Below are 16,064 nucleotides of genomic sequence, written 5' to 3'. Positions count from 1 at the left end.
CCGGACCGGCGGGGCGAGCTGGCTGGCCAGCGGGTCGGGCGAGCGTCCTCCGGGATCGGCGTGTGGTTAGAGGTCGTGGCGGATGGGGAACTGTGCAGGGGGGGAAGTGGCCAGAGTGAAGAGAGTTACCCACCGCACGTGGTGTAGCTAGGAGTCGTGACGTGGAACGGCGATGGCGATGATGGCGACGATGATGGCGACGATGATGGCAGCCATACGCAGGACAGCCTTTTCTGTCTTTCCGCTGCTGGCTTTAGATTCTCTCCAGGCCACGCGGGCAACACACGCTGGAGACTGTGGTTGAGATCTGTCTGTTGCTTGAGGTTGTTTTGTCAACGCTGGTCAGTGCGGGTTGGTGAATGTAAGGGGAGCGCAGGTCTGGGAGCGTAGCGGTGTAGTGCAACGACGTACATTGCTGCCCTGTCCCCTGCTGCCCACGGCGTAGGTTCCGCAGCTCTGGGAGTTAAACAATTTTGCTTTGACAGGCACACAATGGATATTCTATTACAGGGTGGGTGGGAGAGTGCGGCACCCCTTGATTTAAAGCTTTCTTGACTGCAGGAATTCATACTCTTTGGGTCTTTCCGTAAAGTCACGTAGATAGAAAAATAATAGATCACGATATTGCGATTGCAACGCAGGCAAAGAGTATTCGAGGTATCTGAATGAGATCTCAGAAGTAGTTCCATGATATCTGCTTTTTGCGGGCCGTTGCTCTTGCACTGGGTGAATGCCGTATCTCAATAACGTGATGCTGATATTAGAATTGGAGATAAACACTCGGTGAGGCTTCCCTGTCGTTGACCTTCACGTTAATTGAACATGACGGCCGCGTGCAAGTTGGCCTGCGCCAGAGAACGTGTGTCCATGGCGGAATTAAATAGCGCCGAGAAGAGTTGGGCAATGCAGCGCGTGGCGAATGTATAAACGCGTACATGGACACCCGAAGAAATAAGAATAAAGGAAAAAAACCTAAATGGTCAAATGAACATAAACTAAACTAACGAAAACTCAAGCAGGGCAAATTTGAGAGCGCAACTTTCAGTGCGTAGATGCGATCTTGGCTATTCCGAAAGAAGGCACCGTGTTGCCAAAACTACGTCCGGCGTTTCGCTCCCGGCCGCGTGGCGGAGCGAAAACCGTCGGGACGTCGTGCCGATGAGCGGGGTGGGGGGGTGGGGGCGGCAAGTCTCGGTCGCCACGGGAAGCGCAGTGAGAGGCTCCTCGGAGCCCCGCACAGAACGGCCCAACCTCGTGGCCAATTAGCGATCATCCTTAGCCAGGGACAATTTCCCCCTGTGCAGAGAACGAACGGGAGGGGGGGGGGGGAATGCTGGTCACTTTGCCCCACACGCGCCGTGAGCGAGTACACACATTATGCATTGTTAATGCGCGGTAATTAGCTAATTGGCGTATTTGCCGGAATAAATTCGAAAGATGCTTAATTGTGTTTTCCTTCGCGAAGCTTAATTATTTTTCCGTTAGGTGCTGTGTAGTTTTATTTTTTTAATTTCTCTCTCGCCGCCGCCGGCCGCTGCGCGCTATTTGCCCGCCTGTTTAAGATTCTCGCCGTCTCGTTCGCATTCCTTTCATCTTTATCCGGAAGAAAATATGGGCCCATTAAGTCAGAACGTTTGAGTGCCTCTTAATTGGATAAAATCGGTTCATTATTTCTTGGGAGCCGACGCACTTGCCTGCTTCTTGTTCGTCATTAGCGGCGTGATTGGGGCGCTGAAAAAAACCCGCGGAGGCGGGAGGAGGAAGATTCTGGCACACGGCGGCGGCGGTGGTGGTGGGGGGGCAGAGGTGACTTTTGATGTTCAGATTCCGAAGGAAAACGGGAAATCTAATTTTCAGGAGACGCGTCGCAAGTAAAACGCCCGGCCCCGTTGCCAATCCGAGTTTGCGGTAAGCGAGCATCCCCACAGACAAAGCAAAAGACTCTTCTTCTATCTCTGGGACATTTTCTTTTTGCCGGTGTCAAGATGATGTAAAAAAAAAGTAAAATGCTTGATGCTAGCAAATAGGATCCCGTAGATATAACTGCTTAACCCGAGCGTATTAATGCTGTGGCGTTTGCATTGTCCTTGTGCTGTGTTCGCCTTTTGCTCGATAGCACCGGCGAGACAAAGCCATAAAAAGCTGGCGTCTCTGGTGCTGCAGGCCAATCCGTTTAAAGGACAGTGCGTAGATTATCAAAGCATGTTTGTTTGCATGTTTTACGGCAAGCATGTGCGGTGAATGCAGACCTGATGACTTGTCATCGGTGTCTGCTTGGTGTTTGAACATCTTATCCCTCGCTGTAATTATTCGGAATCAAAATCAGAATGTTTATTTATACTGGAGGAATCCAATGAGCTATAAAGCTCCTCTTCACAGATGTCCAGTAGAGACGGGTAAGAACGTCACAACAACAGACAGTTACGAAAACACGACAGGAGTGCAAAGTATGAGGAAGGTGAACAAAGCACACAAACACAATACAACACTGAACCATCCCCATCCTACCAGGCAAAGCCCACTGAAGTATTAATTAATTTTTCAGAAGCCTTTTCTCCTTCTTATCCACTACTTCAGCATCATCACCATCAGTATCAGCCGCAATCATTTGCACTGCTGGATTTAAAGTCTTTGGAGATACGGGGAGCGGAACACACGCTCGGATTGGGGAAAATGCGGAGGCACCGTCTGGACCGTCGGGAAAAAGTTTGAGTGGCCTTGGGCAAGGCCGCGCGCCGTGGCTCGAAGGGAACGGCACTGCCGACGAGGGAGGCACGCTCCGGAGGTGACGTTCGCCGCCGAGTTGGGAGGGTTAGGATTGTCTCGCGCACGGCAGCTTAGACGGACGGGTTCTTGCATCACGAGACCGCGAGAGTTGGCGGTGGCTTGCGGGGGAGGGGGGGGGGGGTTGGGATAGACCACGGCTGGCGGTTATGACGACGATGTCCGTATTTCAATTTACAAAGTAATATTTTTTGCCCAGCGCTACCCACAGCCGATATGGACTCGGCACGCGTGCATCTTGTTGCATCTTGAGCACCGGGCCTCTTATTGAAATGAGGTTTAGAGAAGGGGACGAGATTGGGCTCTCTGACCCACCCAAGTGGGGACCACGAGCGACTATCTGTACTTTTATGTGGGGAAGATAGGAAACTTTTATTTGAACAGGGAAGGCCCACTGAGCTACGGTATATAGCCATTATTCAGAAGCGACCTGGCCACACAAACGATAGCTCGACGAAGTGGCTCATCATCATCATCATCACGTGGGAATGTATAGCTGCCAAATTCTCTGAACGCGTGGACGTTGATTCTAAATGTGGAGGGAAAAACCGGAGGACCCGGAGAAAGATCAACGCGACCACGGGAAGAGAGACAGAGAGACGCGCAAACTCCAAATATACAGCAGCAGGCGTCAGGGTCGGGATCGAGCCCACAACCTCCTTACATACCAGGCGAGGTAGGATAGAGGGAGCAGGGAGAAGGAGGTGGCACCTGCAGGGCCGCCGCACGTCCGCGCTAATTACCGACGAAGCCGCCCTGTACCCACACGTGCCGGGGGGATGCGTCGTTGGCCCTAACGAGGCCTCGCGTAATGAGCGGAACGTCGGGGATAAATTGCCGCGGAGGGTTGCGGTGCGCGCCGAGCCATTCGCTGGCAGAGGTGGCGGGCGGAGGGGGGAGTGAAAACCGCCGGTGACTGTAAGCGAGCGCTCAACCTGCCGGGGGTAATCGACGGCGAGCATTGATGCGCGGCGGCGCTGCGCTACGCGTTTCTGTGTGCGCGCAAGTGTGCACGTCTGTGTTGGAGCACTACGCCACTCGTGTCTGTGTGTGCGTGTCTGTGTGCGCGCGCGAGTGTGTGGGCGTCCGTGTTCGCGCACTGGGGCGACAAACCTGGCGACCCGATCCCCGCTCGCGAACGACGAAAAGTGGCGAATGTTTGAACCCGTCCCGTAGGTCTCCTCTAGGTGAGCTCAGCCTTAAGCGGCCACCTGACGCGGTGTGTAACCATCAACGCCGGGGTCGTGCTGTTGGCCGCGCCGATCTTGATAGGTGCCCGCTAACAGCACCACTGCGTGTCTAAACAGGGGATCTGCGTGCGTGTGCGTGTTTGCCTGCGCTCTGCAGCTGTCTATGGCTGAGACGTCCTCAACAGACTCCACTCCCACAAATCCGTGCGAGACGCGTGTGGCCGACGGCAAGACACCATCCTGTCGTGGTACGTACCAACTTTGTGTTGCGGTATGTATATTGACCGTTAATGTTCACAGGCGCATAATGCCAAGCGGCCAGCCGCAAACAGCACTGTTGAAGGTGTGATGGATTATAAGAGTGAATATACATTCCCGAATTGAGACCTCGAAAAAGAAGAGAACGTTTGGAGGGAATTACAAACTTGTCGGGCGATGCGGGGAAATGCGCAGAGAGATAATGAACGTTTTAAAAATACAAAAAATATCACGGGGGAAAAAAATATACACGCATGGCTTAACTTTCACCCGGTGTCGCCTGCGAAATCGCAGACTCTGAGCAAAGCTGCACGACGGCGCCGGAGCCCGTCCAGACCCTCGGCGATCGTCTAAGCGGCGACGCTGGCTCCGGCGGCAGCTCCCAGCCGCGGGCGCCGTGCGCCGGCGAGAGGCACGGCCCCTCCCTCTCCCCGTCTCCATCTCCTTCCCCGCCGCCACCGTCGGAACTCGGCGACCTCGGCGGCGGCGGCGGCGGCGGCAGCGTCGGCATCGTCGTCAGCGGCGGCGCCGTCGACAAACGCGACAAGATCCTGTGCACGTTGTGCGCGCAAGGCACCTTTCGCACGTTCGCTTCGCTGCGCTCGCACCTGCAGGCGTGCCACCCGGAGGTGTACCGGCAGGCGCAGGCGAGCGACGCGGGGTTGCCGTGCCGCGTGGTGCGCGCCGGCGCCGCCGGCGCCGCCGAGAACGGCGTGGAGCGGCGGCGCAGCCCCGGGGAGGTGCACAAGAGCTCGCAGGTGCTGCTCATGAAGTTCCTGGACCCGGCGCGGCCGTTCAAGTGCAACGTGTGCGTCGAGTCGTTCACGCAGCAGAGCATCCTCGACTGCCACCTCAACTCGGTGTCGCACCTGCACAAGGTGAAGAAGGCGGCGGCCGAGTCGGCCGGCGACGGCGCGCAAGGTGATGCGGCAGTGGCACCGGCGGTGCCGCCGCCGCCCCTGGCCGCCGCCGCCACCGTGAAGCAGGAGGGGCGGCACTCGGCCAGGGAAGGCGGCGGCCGCTTGCCGGGGTACGGCGACGATCACGACGTCGTGGAGGTGATGGACCTGTCGCTCAAGTCGAGGAAGCCTCGCGAGTCAGACGCCAAGAGGAAAACGGAGCGCCTGAGTCAGCAGCTTCAGTACCACCACTACCAACAGCAGCTGCAGCACCAGCAACAACAGCAGCAGCAACATCAACAGCAGCAGCAGCAACAACAACAACAGCAGCAACAACAACAACAACAGCAGCAGCAGCAACAACAACAGCAGCAGCAGCAGCAGCAACAACAACAGCAGCAGCAACAGCAGCAGCAGCAGCACCAGTCGACGTCGCAGGAATTCTCGCAGGGCCGCTCATCTAAGGCGTCGCGTGGGGGCGACTCGCACGCCCGCCAGGACGCGTGGCCCGAGCCGTCGAGCTCGCGGCTCAAAGCCGAGGCCGAGGCTCACGCCCACGCCCAGGCCGAGGCGGAGGCCCAGGCGCAGGCCTGGCTGCAGGCCCAGGTGCAGACGCAGCAGGAGCTGCAGCAGGCGGCCATGCTGCAGCAGCAGCTGCTGCAGCAGGCATACTTCTCGCACCTGCTGCTGTCGCCCGAGGCGCTCGTGCAGTACCAGCAGCAGCAGCAGCTCTTGCTGCAGTACTACTACCCGGGGCTCGAGTTCCAGTTCAGCCCGACGATGGCGAGCGGAAGCGGCGGCGGCGGCGGCAACGGCGCGGCGCAGGCGTCCGCGCTGTCCCCGTCCACCGGCCGTGCGGAGGCACCGTCGCAAAAGCAACCGTCGGTCGGACAAGCGGCCGAACACAGCCACAAAGCGGTAGTTGCAGCGGCGGCGACAGAAAAATACAAGCTGGTGCCGGATACGACGAGCGACCCCGGCACGGACGAGGCGTCGAGGAGGACCGGCGCCGCCGCCACTGCCTCCGGCGTGGTGCCCGAACCCACGGACGCGGGCAAAGCATTGGACGAGGCTGGCGCCACGTGGAAGAGCGGCGCTGGCGGAGAGGACGGCCTGCTGCCGGCACGCGTCCCCTTCGGCTACACGGGCAACGCTTCGAAGGCGCTGCTCGCGAACGTCGGCTTCGAGCTGGTGGTGCAGTTCATCGAGGGGCGCAAGCGGCCGCCGCGGCACGGCGACGTCCGGGAGCGCAGCATCGGCGACAAGCTGGAGTGCGGCACGTGCCGGCGCCTCTTCTCCAACGCGCTCATCCTGAAATGCCACCAGGAGCACGCGCACAAGCAGATCCTGCCCTTCGACGAGCTCGCCAAGTACGCCAAGCGCTACCGCGAGGTCTACGACCGCATCTACCCGCTCGAGGAGGTGGCGGTGAGCACCGTTGAGCAGCGAGCGCCCGAGCCGCCGCCGCCGCCGCCGCCGCCGCCAGCGGCGACGCCGGCCGCGGCGTCGTCATCGCAGGCGGCGCCGGCCGTGTCGGCGAGCGGCGGGCAGCAGGGCGAGGCCAAGCAGGGCCGCGCGGCCGAGTCCACCGCTGCGAACGCTGCGGTTCCAGTGACGACGTCGGCGCCGTCTTCCACGATGGTGTCGTCGACCACCAAGGCTGTGCAACAGCAGCAGCAGCAGCATCATCATCATCAGCAGCAGCAGCAGGCAGCGCAACAGGCAGCGCAGCAGGCAGCGCAACAGGCAGCGCAGCAGGCAGCACAGCAGCAGCATGAGTCTGTGGCGGGCATGGACATGGCGGCGTTCGCTCACCTGATGCTGCAGGTGCCGTTCGCAACACTTCCCCAGCAGCTTTTGCAGCAGTTTTCGCTCGTTCCAGAACCGCTCGCACCCCTCGATCTCACGAAGCTCCAAAAACAACAGCAGCAGCAGCAGCAACAGCAGCAGCAGCAACAGCAGCAGCAGCAGCAACAGCAACAACATCACCAGCACCACCAACACCACCACCAGCACCAGCAGCAGCAGCATCGTCACGCCGATCCCATTGGGCCGGCGCGCTTGGAGGGAAAGCGTTCTGGGAGCTCCGCTCAAGAAAGCAGGACGAAGGTGAGGTCGGGCGACAGGGACGCGGTGGCGGACTCGCACGCGCGAGAGGTGAAGAAACTCGAACACTCGAACAGAAGCGAGCATCTCTCAAAATCCACACCACAGCACCAGCAACAGCAGCAACAGCAGCAGCAACAGCAGCAGCAACAGCAGCAGCCAGCGACAGAGAGGAGAAGTCAGAAGGCGGATAAGACAGGCGGCACACCGCGAGCGGAGAGTGGCGGCGGGGGGGGCGTCACCAACTCGAGGGGCCGGGAGACGGCCCGGGCGGAGCCGCCGGGCGTCACGGTGTGCAAGAGCGAGGCCCAGCTCGACGACAGCGCCCTCGAGTCGTCGGGCTCGTCCAAGTCGGAGGAGCCGGCGCCGTACAAGCGCTCGAAGCGCACCACTTTCAAGGACTACCAGGTGCGCGCCATGCGCGAGTCTTTTCAGCTCAACGCCTACCCGAAGGAGGACGAGATCAAGCGGCTGTCCGGCCTGCTGGGCCTTCCGGCGTGCACCATCGTGCTGTGGTTCCAGAACGCGCGGCAGCGCTACCGCAAGCAGCGGGAGCTCGGCAAGGACTCGGACTGGCGCGACTCCAGCTCGGGCGACCGCGGCTGGGCCCGGCTCGACTCGGTGAAGGCCGAGTCGCCCGCGGCGTCGGCGTCGTCGTCGACCGCGACGACGGTGTCGTCGGCGGCGGCGCTGGCCGCGGTGGCGGCGGTGGACATCTCGGCGGCGGCGGCCGCGGCCGCCGCCGCGGTCGCCGCCGCGGAGTCGGAGCACCTGGCGTCGGCCGAGGCGCTGGACCAGAAGTCGAAGCAGCTGAACCGGACGCGCTTCTCGGACGAGCAGCTGCGCGTGCTCATGCACTGCTTCAACGCCAACCCCTACCCCAAGGACAAGGAACTGCAGCAGCTGTCGACGTACCTCAACCACCCGCGCGTCGCCCTCAAGTACTGGTTCCAGCACATGCGACAGAAGGCGCGGCGCCACTCGGACGGGCAGCCCGGAAGCGCCGGCCAGGGTTCGCCGCCGCCGCCGGGGCTGCAGCCGCTGCCGCCGCCTCCTCTGCCGCTTTCGCCGTTGCCGCTGTCGCAGACGGCGGGAGCCACGCAGAGGCACGGCTCGGGCGCCGACGCGGCGAAGGACAGGGGCGGCGAGCAGGCAGCGGCGGCGGCGGCGACGCACAGGAAGGGCTCCCTGAAGTGCGAGGAGAGGGCGGACGTTGCCGGCGAGCGGCTGATGCAGATCCTGAGCGCGCAGAACGCATCGGCGCTCGGGCCCATGCTGCTGCCGTCCGTCCAGGCGCCGGCGGCCGCGGCGGCGGCGGCGGCGGCGGCCGCGGCGGGGATGGGGGCGGCGTGCGTGCCGTCGTCGAAGAGAGACGGTGCCAAGGAGGTGGTGATAAAGACCAAGATCAAGACGGAGCGCGTGGAGGAGGCGGCGGCCGAAGGCAGCGATCGCAGGCCCGAGCCGAGGACCGACAAGAGGCCGAAGTCGGAGGCCCCCGGAGCGGTGTCCGCGGCGGCGCTCGCGGCGGCCACCGCCGGCGCTTACCAGTGCGACTCGTGCAAGCTGAGCTTTGTCAACTTCGAGCGCTGGCAGGAGCACCAGCGCTGCCACCTGCTCAAGCTGCAGAGCCTGGCGTCGGAGGGAAAGCAGCTGGCGCGGAGCGACAAGCACCCGGTGAGGGCGGCGGCGCAGCCGGCGGCGGCGGCGGCGGCCGCGCAAGCCCCGCCCGACGGCGTGGACCTGACAGCGAAGGCTGCCGGCTCGGACGAGGTGGAGCGGGTGAAGTTCCCCAACACGTCGCTGTCGCTTGAGGAACTCAAGACGCTCTACCAGAAGTATTCCCTGGACGCCGTGCAGCCGGGACAGGCGTCGGAGGACGAGTCGGCCAAGAGGCACGCGCTCCTGCAGGCCTGGTTCCAGAGCGTGCGCGGCGAGCCCAAGGCGGCGGCGCCGCCGCAGTCCTCCACCGCCGCCCACGCCCAGCCGTCGGCGCCTCACGGACAGTGGCGGCCCCTCCTGAAGCGCCGTTGCCCCTTTTGCCACATCCTGTTCAAGGACCAGGCCCTGCTGGACGATCACGTGCAGACGCAGCACGGCGCCGAGTCGACCACGGCGGCGGCGGCGGCGGCGGCACCGGCACCCGACAACGGCGGCCTGGCCTCCCCGCCCGACGAGACGGCGGCCGCGGCGGCGACGGCGGTCGCGGTGTCGAAGGCGCCGTCGGGCCACCGCGGCACCTACTCCCCGCCGCCGCAGCTCAGCCCGTCCATGCTGAAGGTGGAGGGCATCATCGCCGACATCGAGAACCCGGCCGTCCCGGCCGCCGCGTCGGCCACCGGCGGGGAGAGGCAGCCGCCCGCGTCTCCTCCCGTCGCTCCCCCTCCTCGCGCGGCCGCGGAGGCGGCTGCCGCGGCGGCGGCGGCGGCGGCGCTGGCGGCCCTCCCGTCGGTGTCGGCGTCGGAAGCGAAGCACGGCGGGGTGGCGCGCGTCGAGGAGTCGTCGGAGGGCGCGTCCGAGGACCCCTGCTCGCTGAGCCCCGTGTCGGGCGGCGGCGGCGACTGGGGCTCGGGCGACCACCCGAGCGGGCGGCGGCGGCGCACGCACATCAGCAGCATGCAGCTGGCGGTGATGCGCGCCTGCTACGGCGAGTGGCGCACCCCCTCGGTGCACGAGTGCAGCTCGCTGGGCAAGGAGATCGGCTTGGAGAAGCGCGTCGTGCAGATCTGGTTCCAGAATGCGCGTGCCAAGGAGAAGAAGGCCCAGCGCAACGTGCCGGATTCCGCCTCGCCGGCGGCCGGCGGCGGCGGCGGCAACGGCGGCGGCGGCGGCGGCGGCGGCGCGACTACGCCGACCGGCGCCACCTCGCCCGTCGTGGGCTCGCTGGGGTCGGACAGCGGGCCCAAGACGGCGTGCGGCCTGTGCTGCGTGCGCTACAGCGCCAAGCTGTCGGTGCAGGAGCACGTGTTCTCGCTGCAGCACATCGCGCGCCTCCGCGAGGGCTTCCGACAGCAGATGGAGGCCGAGAAGGAGACGCGCGAGAAGGCCAAGAGGCTGTGCCTGCCGACCGCCAGCCCGCACCTGCCCGAGATCCGGCCCAAGCAGGCGCAGGCCGATGGCGGCGGCGGCGGCGGCGGGGAGACGGAGGTGGCGGTGAATGCCGGCGTCCTCCCCTTTGCCGTGAGCGGGCAGGAGATGGCAGCGTCCGGTAGGTTTGCGCCCGTGTTATTTGGCGACGCCGTCTTTTGGTAATTTCGTTCGGAGTCGTCTGCGCGTAGCGCTGCCTGGGCACATCCTGGGTACGTCAGTTAGTCGCTGCTCAGTTTTCGCGTAGCGCACTGCGCATCAATTTGCGAGCGTCTCACGACGCTTTACCGGTGATGTCAAATGAAGGCTAATGTCCAATTTTTGGAATGTGTGGGCGAGTGGTTGTTGTGCGGCGTTTTCTATTTCTCCTGCACTGCAGTAACAGTTTTTTTTAATCTCGCTTCATCGCTGTATTTGTTATCGTGATATTTGTTAAGGGTTTAGTCGTTTCGGTTACCCAGGTTACTCACTCTTGCAAATGAGACTGGTCTTTATAGGGTTCCCACCTGGCTGAGCAAAAATGTACTTGAAACTGGAGCATATAAAACATCATCCATAATACGGGTTTTTGGGTTTGATCACGTAAATATATAAATGTGTCGTTAAACCCGCCACCACCCGACACAGCCAACTAGTAAGGGTTGTCACGTAAACAGAACGTGGCAATTCGTCACTAGTACAGCACTAGTGTGTAGTGTATAGTAGTGTATAGTGTAGTGTATAGTGTGTAGTGTATAGTGTAGTGTATAGTGTAGTGTATAGTATTGTAGTGTATAGTGTAGTGTATAGTAGTGTAGTGTATAGTAGTGTAGTGTATAGTAGTGTAGTGTATAGTAGTGTAGTGTATTGTGTAGTGTATAGTAGTGTAGTGTATGGTAGTGTATAGTAGTGTAGTGTGTAGTGTATTGTGTAGTGTGTAGTGTATTGTGTAGTGTATAGTGTAGTGTACTAGTAGAGCACTAGTGTGTAGTGTATAGTGCAGTGTAGTGTATAGTGTAGTGTATAGTGTAGTATATAGTAGTGTATAGTGTAGTGTATAGTAGTGTATAGTAGTGTAGTGTATAGTGTAGTGTACTAGTACAGCATCACCGGTGTGTTGGAGAGCCAAGCCACAACATTTACAATCTGACTACGACGTTTCGCCAGTAATTACAACCGGCTTCATCAGGCGACAGCCAGATTTGTGGAGAAGTCCTCCTGTTTCGTTCCTTAGATGACAACACTTGGGCGCTCTTCTTGCGAGGAGTGGGGGCGGGATTAATTAATGCATATAAATGACTATGGGTACCCATTGCAGTTTGGGTTATTTATACATATGCTTACTTTGAATAGCAAAGCAACGTGTACCGTTGACTCGTGCACCGTGAAGGGGTGAGTTTGCGCGCGATGGCAGGCGAGAGGCGACGACGCGTACGGACGTACACCGGCCGAGCCGGCCGGGTGTGGACACCTGCGAAAAAGAGCTTTTTAGCTCATCGGATTCCTCCAGTTCGATTCTAATTGAGGTGCGGCCCTCCGCCGGTAGTCGCTCCTCTCCCTGGCCCCTCGTCGTGGTCGGCTACCCCGCACACACACCAGCAGCGGAGAGAGGGTCGCTTCAAGGAGGGGTCTCGGCGGGGGAGGGAGCTCTCTGCGGATTTTTTTGGCGGCGGGCCGTTCTCCCCGTCGCCCAAGGGGTCGTCGTCGTCATCGCACGTTGCTCTCGTGACTTCGCGACGCTGGTCGCGCGATCGGGGATGGTGGTGGTGGTGGGGGGGTCAAACAGTGACGTGCCAAAGGGCCTTGGGCCCCGTCGCGTTATCAGCAAAGGTTTATTTGGTTAGATCGCGGTAACGACACGTTTGTTATTACGCGAGGCTTGTTGTTGTAATTACCGGCGTAACGTCATCCTCGAATTGTAAATGTTGTGGGTTTACTCTCCAACACACTGGTGTTGGCACGTTTTGTTTACGTGACAAAACCTTACCAATTGGCTGTGTCAGGTGGTGGCGGATTTAACGACACATCCATATTTACGCGATCTAATCCAAAAAAAAAAACCTTTATTATGAATAATATTGGTCGCAAGAGCCTACTACTACTACTATCTGTTAAACCCACGTCACCTCCCGGTGGGACCATTCCTGGCACGGACACTGAGGACATGATACGCTCGGGCAAGTCTTGCCTCTGCCGCCGCTGCTGTTGCCACCACCACCACCGCCGCCGCTGTTGTTGTTGCTGCTGTTGTTGTTGCTGCTGTTGGTGTTGCTGCTGTTGGTGTTGCTGCTGTTGTTGTTGCTGCTGTTGGTGTTGCTGCTGTTGTTGTTGCTGCTGTTGTTGTTGCTGCTGTTGGTGTTGCTGCTGTTGTTGTTGCTGCTGTTGTTGTTGCTGCTGTTGGTGTTGCTGCTGTTGGTGTTGCTGCTGTTGGTGTTGCTGCTGTTGGTGTTGCTGCTGTTGTTGTTGCTGCTGTTGGTGTTGCTGCTGTTGTTGTTGCTGCTGTTGGTGTTGCTGCTGTTGGTGTTGCTGCTGTTGTTGTTGCTGCTGTTGGTGTTGCGCCTGCTGTTATGACTCGTGCTGCTGCTGCCGTGGTCACCCGTGCCCCCGCCGCGCCGCTCCTCTCACTCGCCTCCGTCTTCTCCCTTCACCCCTTGCCGCAGCCGTCCCGGCAAAGTCATCGCCGGCGTCCGAGTCGGCGCCCAAGACCGCGAGCCTCCCCAAGCTCGTCCGCTCGGCCACCACCTCTCCCAAGGCGCCGGCGCCCGGCGGCACCGCCGCCACCGCCGTCACCTCGTCGTCCACGTCCTCGTCCTCCTCGCCGTGGCTCCGAGTCGGCGCCGCGCCGGGTCCCCCGGCCATCGCTCCGGTCCCCGTGCGCCTCGTCACGCCGGTCCCCGACGCCGCTGCGCCGCCACCCAAGCTCGTGACGCCGACCTTCTCTTCTTCCTCGCCGGCGGCGTTACCGCGGCCAAAGCACGGTTCGTCGTCGTTGACGTCGCCGACGGGCGGCGGCAGCTCGGCGAAGAACGCCGCCGCCGCTTCCCCCTCCCCTTCCTCCAGCCACTTTGCGTCGTCCAAGTCGGCCGCCCTGTCGGCGAAGATGGCGGCGGCGTCGTCGCTGTCGGAGCTGCCTCCCACGTCGTCGTCGTCGCTGCTGCTTCAACCGCAGCAGCCGCAGCAGCACCACCACCACCAGCAGCAGCAGCAGCAGCACCAGCCCCGAGACCGCAAGGAGAGGTCAGAGAGGAGCTCTGAATCCAGCAAAAAGGAAAAGGCGGTGGAGAGGGCGGCGGCCGCGGCCGCGGCGGCGCTGGGCTCGTCGCTGGGCGAGGCCGCGGCCGGCGGCAGCAGCGGCGCCGGCCCCGAACCGGCGGACGCCAATGCGGCGGCGACGGCGGCCGCCCTCCTCGCCGGGCAGTACCTGCCCTACCTGATGCCGGGCTACGGCGCGTACTACACGTCGCAGCTGCCGCTGGCGTACTTCGGAGGAGGCGGCGGCGGCGGCGGCGGCAACGCGGACGCTCTGCGCTACGGTGCCAACACGAGCGCCGCCCTCATGCAGTGGCAGCGCCAGTACCAGCAGGCGCTGCAGGAGGTCCTAGGTGGGCAGCAGCTTCAGCAGCAGGAGCAGCAGCAGCAGCTCCAGCAGCAGCAGCAACAACAGCAGCAGCAGCAGCAACAGCAGCAGCCAAGTCCGTCGGAGGGCGGCCGGGAGGGCGGGCGGAGGCAGCGCAACCATCACGCGCGGCGTGGGGACGAGCGGATGGAGGCGGCGGAGGGGGAGGCCTCGCGGCCCAGCAAGGTGGCCAAGACGACTGAGAGCAAGACGTCGGACGCTTAGGCGCAACAATGCGACCCCTCGTCTGCCCCTCCGAAGAGCGTCTGACCCGGTGACCCGGTGATCCGGTGACCCGGTGACCCGGTGACCCGACCGCATTTCGTCTCGGCCGCCGAGTTGCTTTGCTCTTCACTCTCCTGTTTTTGTTGTTGTTGGCGCAAGGAACGTCTACGTTCTCGTTAAGAGAACCGAGCGCCGAATGTAGTCACACTTTTTTTTCTTGCCAATGAAGGAAGAGGGGAGGGTGGGCGGGCGGGCGGGCGGGCGGGCAATCAGCCGATTGTTCGATCTTCCTTGGGCCCTGAACTACTGGGCGCGTTTTGGCGATGGAGATGAAACGATTCCCGTCGTTGATCTTCGTCCGTGTCCCCCTTCCCGCCTTTCGCGAGTCGGATGTTTGGTCGTGGGCGAGGAGGGATGGCGGGGTTGGGGGGGAAGTGGGGGGGGGGGGGGGGCGCGTCGGGCGTGTGAGTGAAGGAGACGCTGCTCGCAAGGGCATTAATTCCCTCGCTGGGACGAACAACGGCCCGCGACGGCAAACCTCGACGGGGACGAGCGGACTTTTGAACGGCGCCAATTCCGCGAGAGGGGAAAAAACAAAAGTGATGGAACGACGTCGGGGGGGGGGGCGGCGAGCACGACGTCAGAGCGGAGTCGCCGACGCGTTTAGAACGTACAACGAAAAGCACGCGACGCAAAGAGGGAACGACGAATCGATACTAATAGCGGCAAACGGTAGCGTTTGAGAGCGCGCCGCGAAATTTTGAACGCCCCTACGGATAAACGACGACTCGGCGGTTGGTGAAGGTTCCTGCTTGTCGGCGAGGAGTTGCACGCCAATGGGTTCGTCGGAGCGGAATGCCAAAGAGCTTCCTTTCTTTGACAGTCGGGCTATGCCACTTACCTCGGACACGCTTTGCTTGATCTGCTACCTCACCTTCTTCCCCCCTTGGCGCGTGAGACAAAAAAAAAAGAAACACTTCCCGTGGTCCTCCCTTCTCTCCTTCCCCGACTCTCTGTCTCTCTCTCTGTCTCTCTCTCTCTCTCTGTCTCTCTCTCTGTCCGTCTCTTGGTCTCTCTCCCTCTCTGCGTTCCTCACCTGCTACCAAAAAAATGAAACGACAAAAAAAAGAGAGAGAAATTACAATGACGGTAAAACACACACACACACAAAAAAAAGACTTTATTACGAATCACGTTTTACGTATAACTGCCCAACTTTTGCTTTGTATGTATTTGAATGACGCCGCACTGCGGCATACGCAGTTGTGTACATTATATATATATTTTGTGCAGGCTGTGGCTGTCGCGTGGCTTTATTGAAGCACAGGGCATGGCGGCACTAAACTAAGAAAAAAGGGTGCAAGAGAGCGTTTCTTTCATTTCTCTTCCCCTGCGTTTTACTCGCCGTTCGTTTCCAACGTCGTTGTTTGAACTCGGTTTAAAAACCACAAAGCAATGACCTCTTCTCACTATCTCCACGTGTTCAGCGCTTTCTGCCAAAGATCCGTGGTTTGTTTAATAAAGGAAAAGGAAGAGGGGGGGGGAGACGTATATGTAGGAAGTCGATAAAAAAAACAACAATAATCATGAAATGAAGGATCAGTATTGCTGTGCCGAGAGGTAACCGTTAATGATGTTTAAAAGCCGTCTCTATGAGGGTCGTTAACAAAACAAATCTGAACCAAATATGAAATGAGGTCGGTGCCAGTCGTGAACGTCTCGGGAGCGTTATGTATGTATGTTACACGCGTGTGTATGTATGTTACACGCGTGTGTATGTATGTTACACGCGTGTGTATGTATGTCACACGCGTGTGTATGTATGTTACACGCGTGTGTATGTTACACGTGTGTGCGCGCGTTGCCGTTGTAGTGCTAAGCGCTCCTCGGGCTCCTGTGCGAGGAGGGACACGGGGTTTGTGT

General features: G+C 60.5%; 1 protein-coding gene across 5 annotated transcripts in view; it reads left to right on the top strand.

Moving 5' to 3' along the window:
- LOC116954182 (zinc finger homeobox protein 3-like) overlaps positions 1-15,761 on the top strand; it is a 181,687-nt gene extending 165,926 nt beyond the window's left edge. For all 5 annotated transcript variants that reach the window (XM_032974675.2, XM_032974676.2, XM_032974677.2 and 2 more), the window contains 3 exons: positions 4,132-4,222; positions 4,527-10,442; positions 12,961-15,761. In XM_032974675.2, coding sequence (XP_032830566.2) covers positions 4,132-4,222; positions 4,527-10,442; positions 12,961-14,141 — 7,188 coding nt within the window. In that variant the 3' untranslated portion in view covers positions 14,142-15,761. The remainder of the gene's footprint in view (positions 1-4,131; positions 4,223-4,526; positions 10,443-12,960) is intronic.
- Positions 15,762-16,064: the final 303 nt, after the last annotated feature.

Source organism: Petromyzon marinus, chromosome 54 (genome assembly GCF_048934315.1).
Source record: "Petromyzon marinus isolate PM22_M1 ecotype Great Lakes invasive population chromosome 54, UKy_Petmar_22M1.pri1.0, whole genome shotgun sequence".
NCBI classification, from domain to species: Eukaryota; Metazoa; Chordata; class Hyperoartia; order Petromyzontiformes; family Petromyzontidae; genus Petromyzon; species Petromyzon marinus.
Note: the sequence above shows the minus strand (reverse complement) of the source record. Positions and strands in the feature narration are given on the sequence as shown.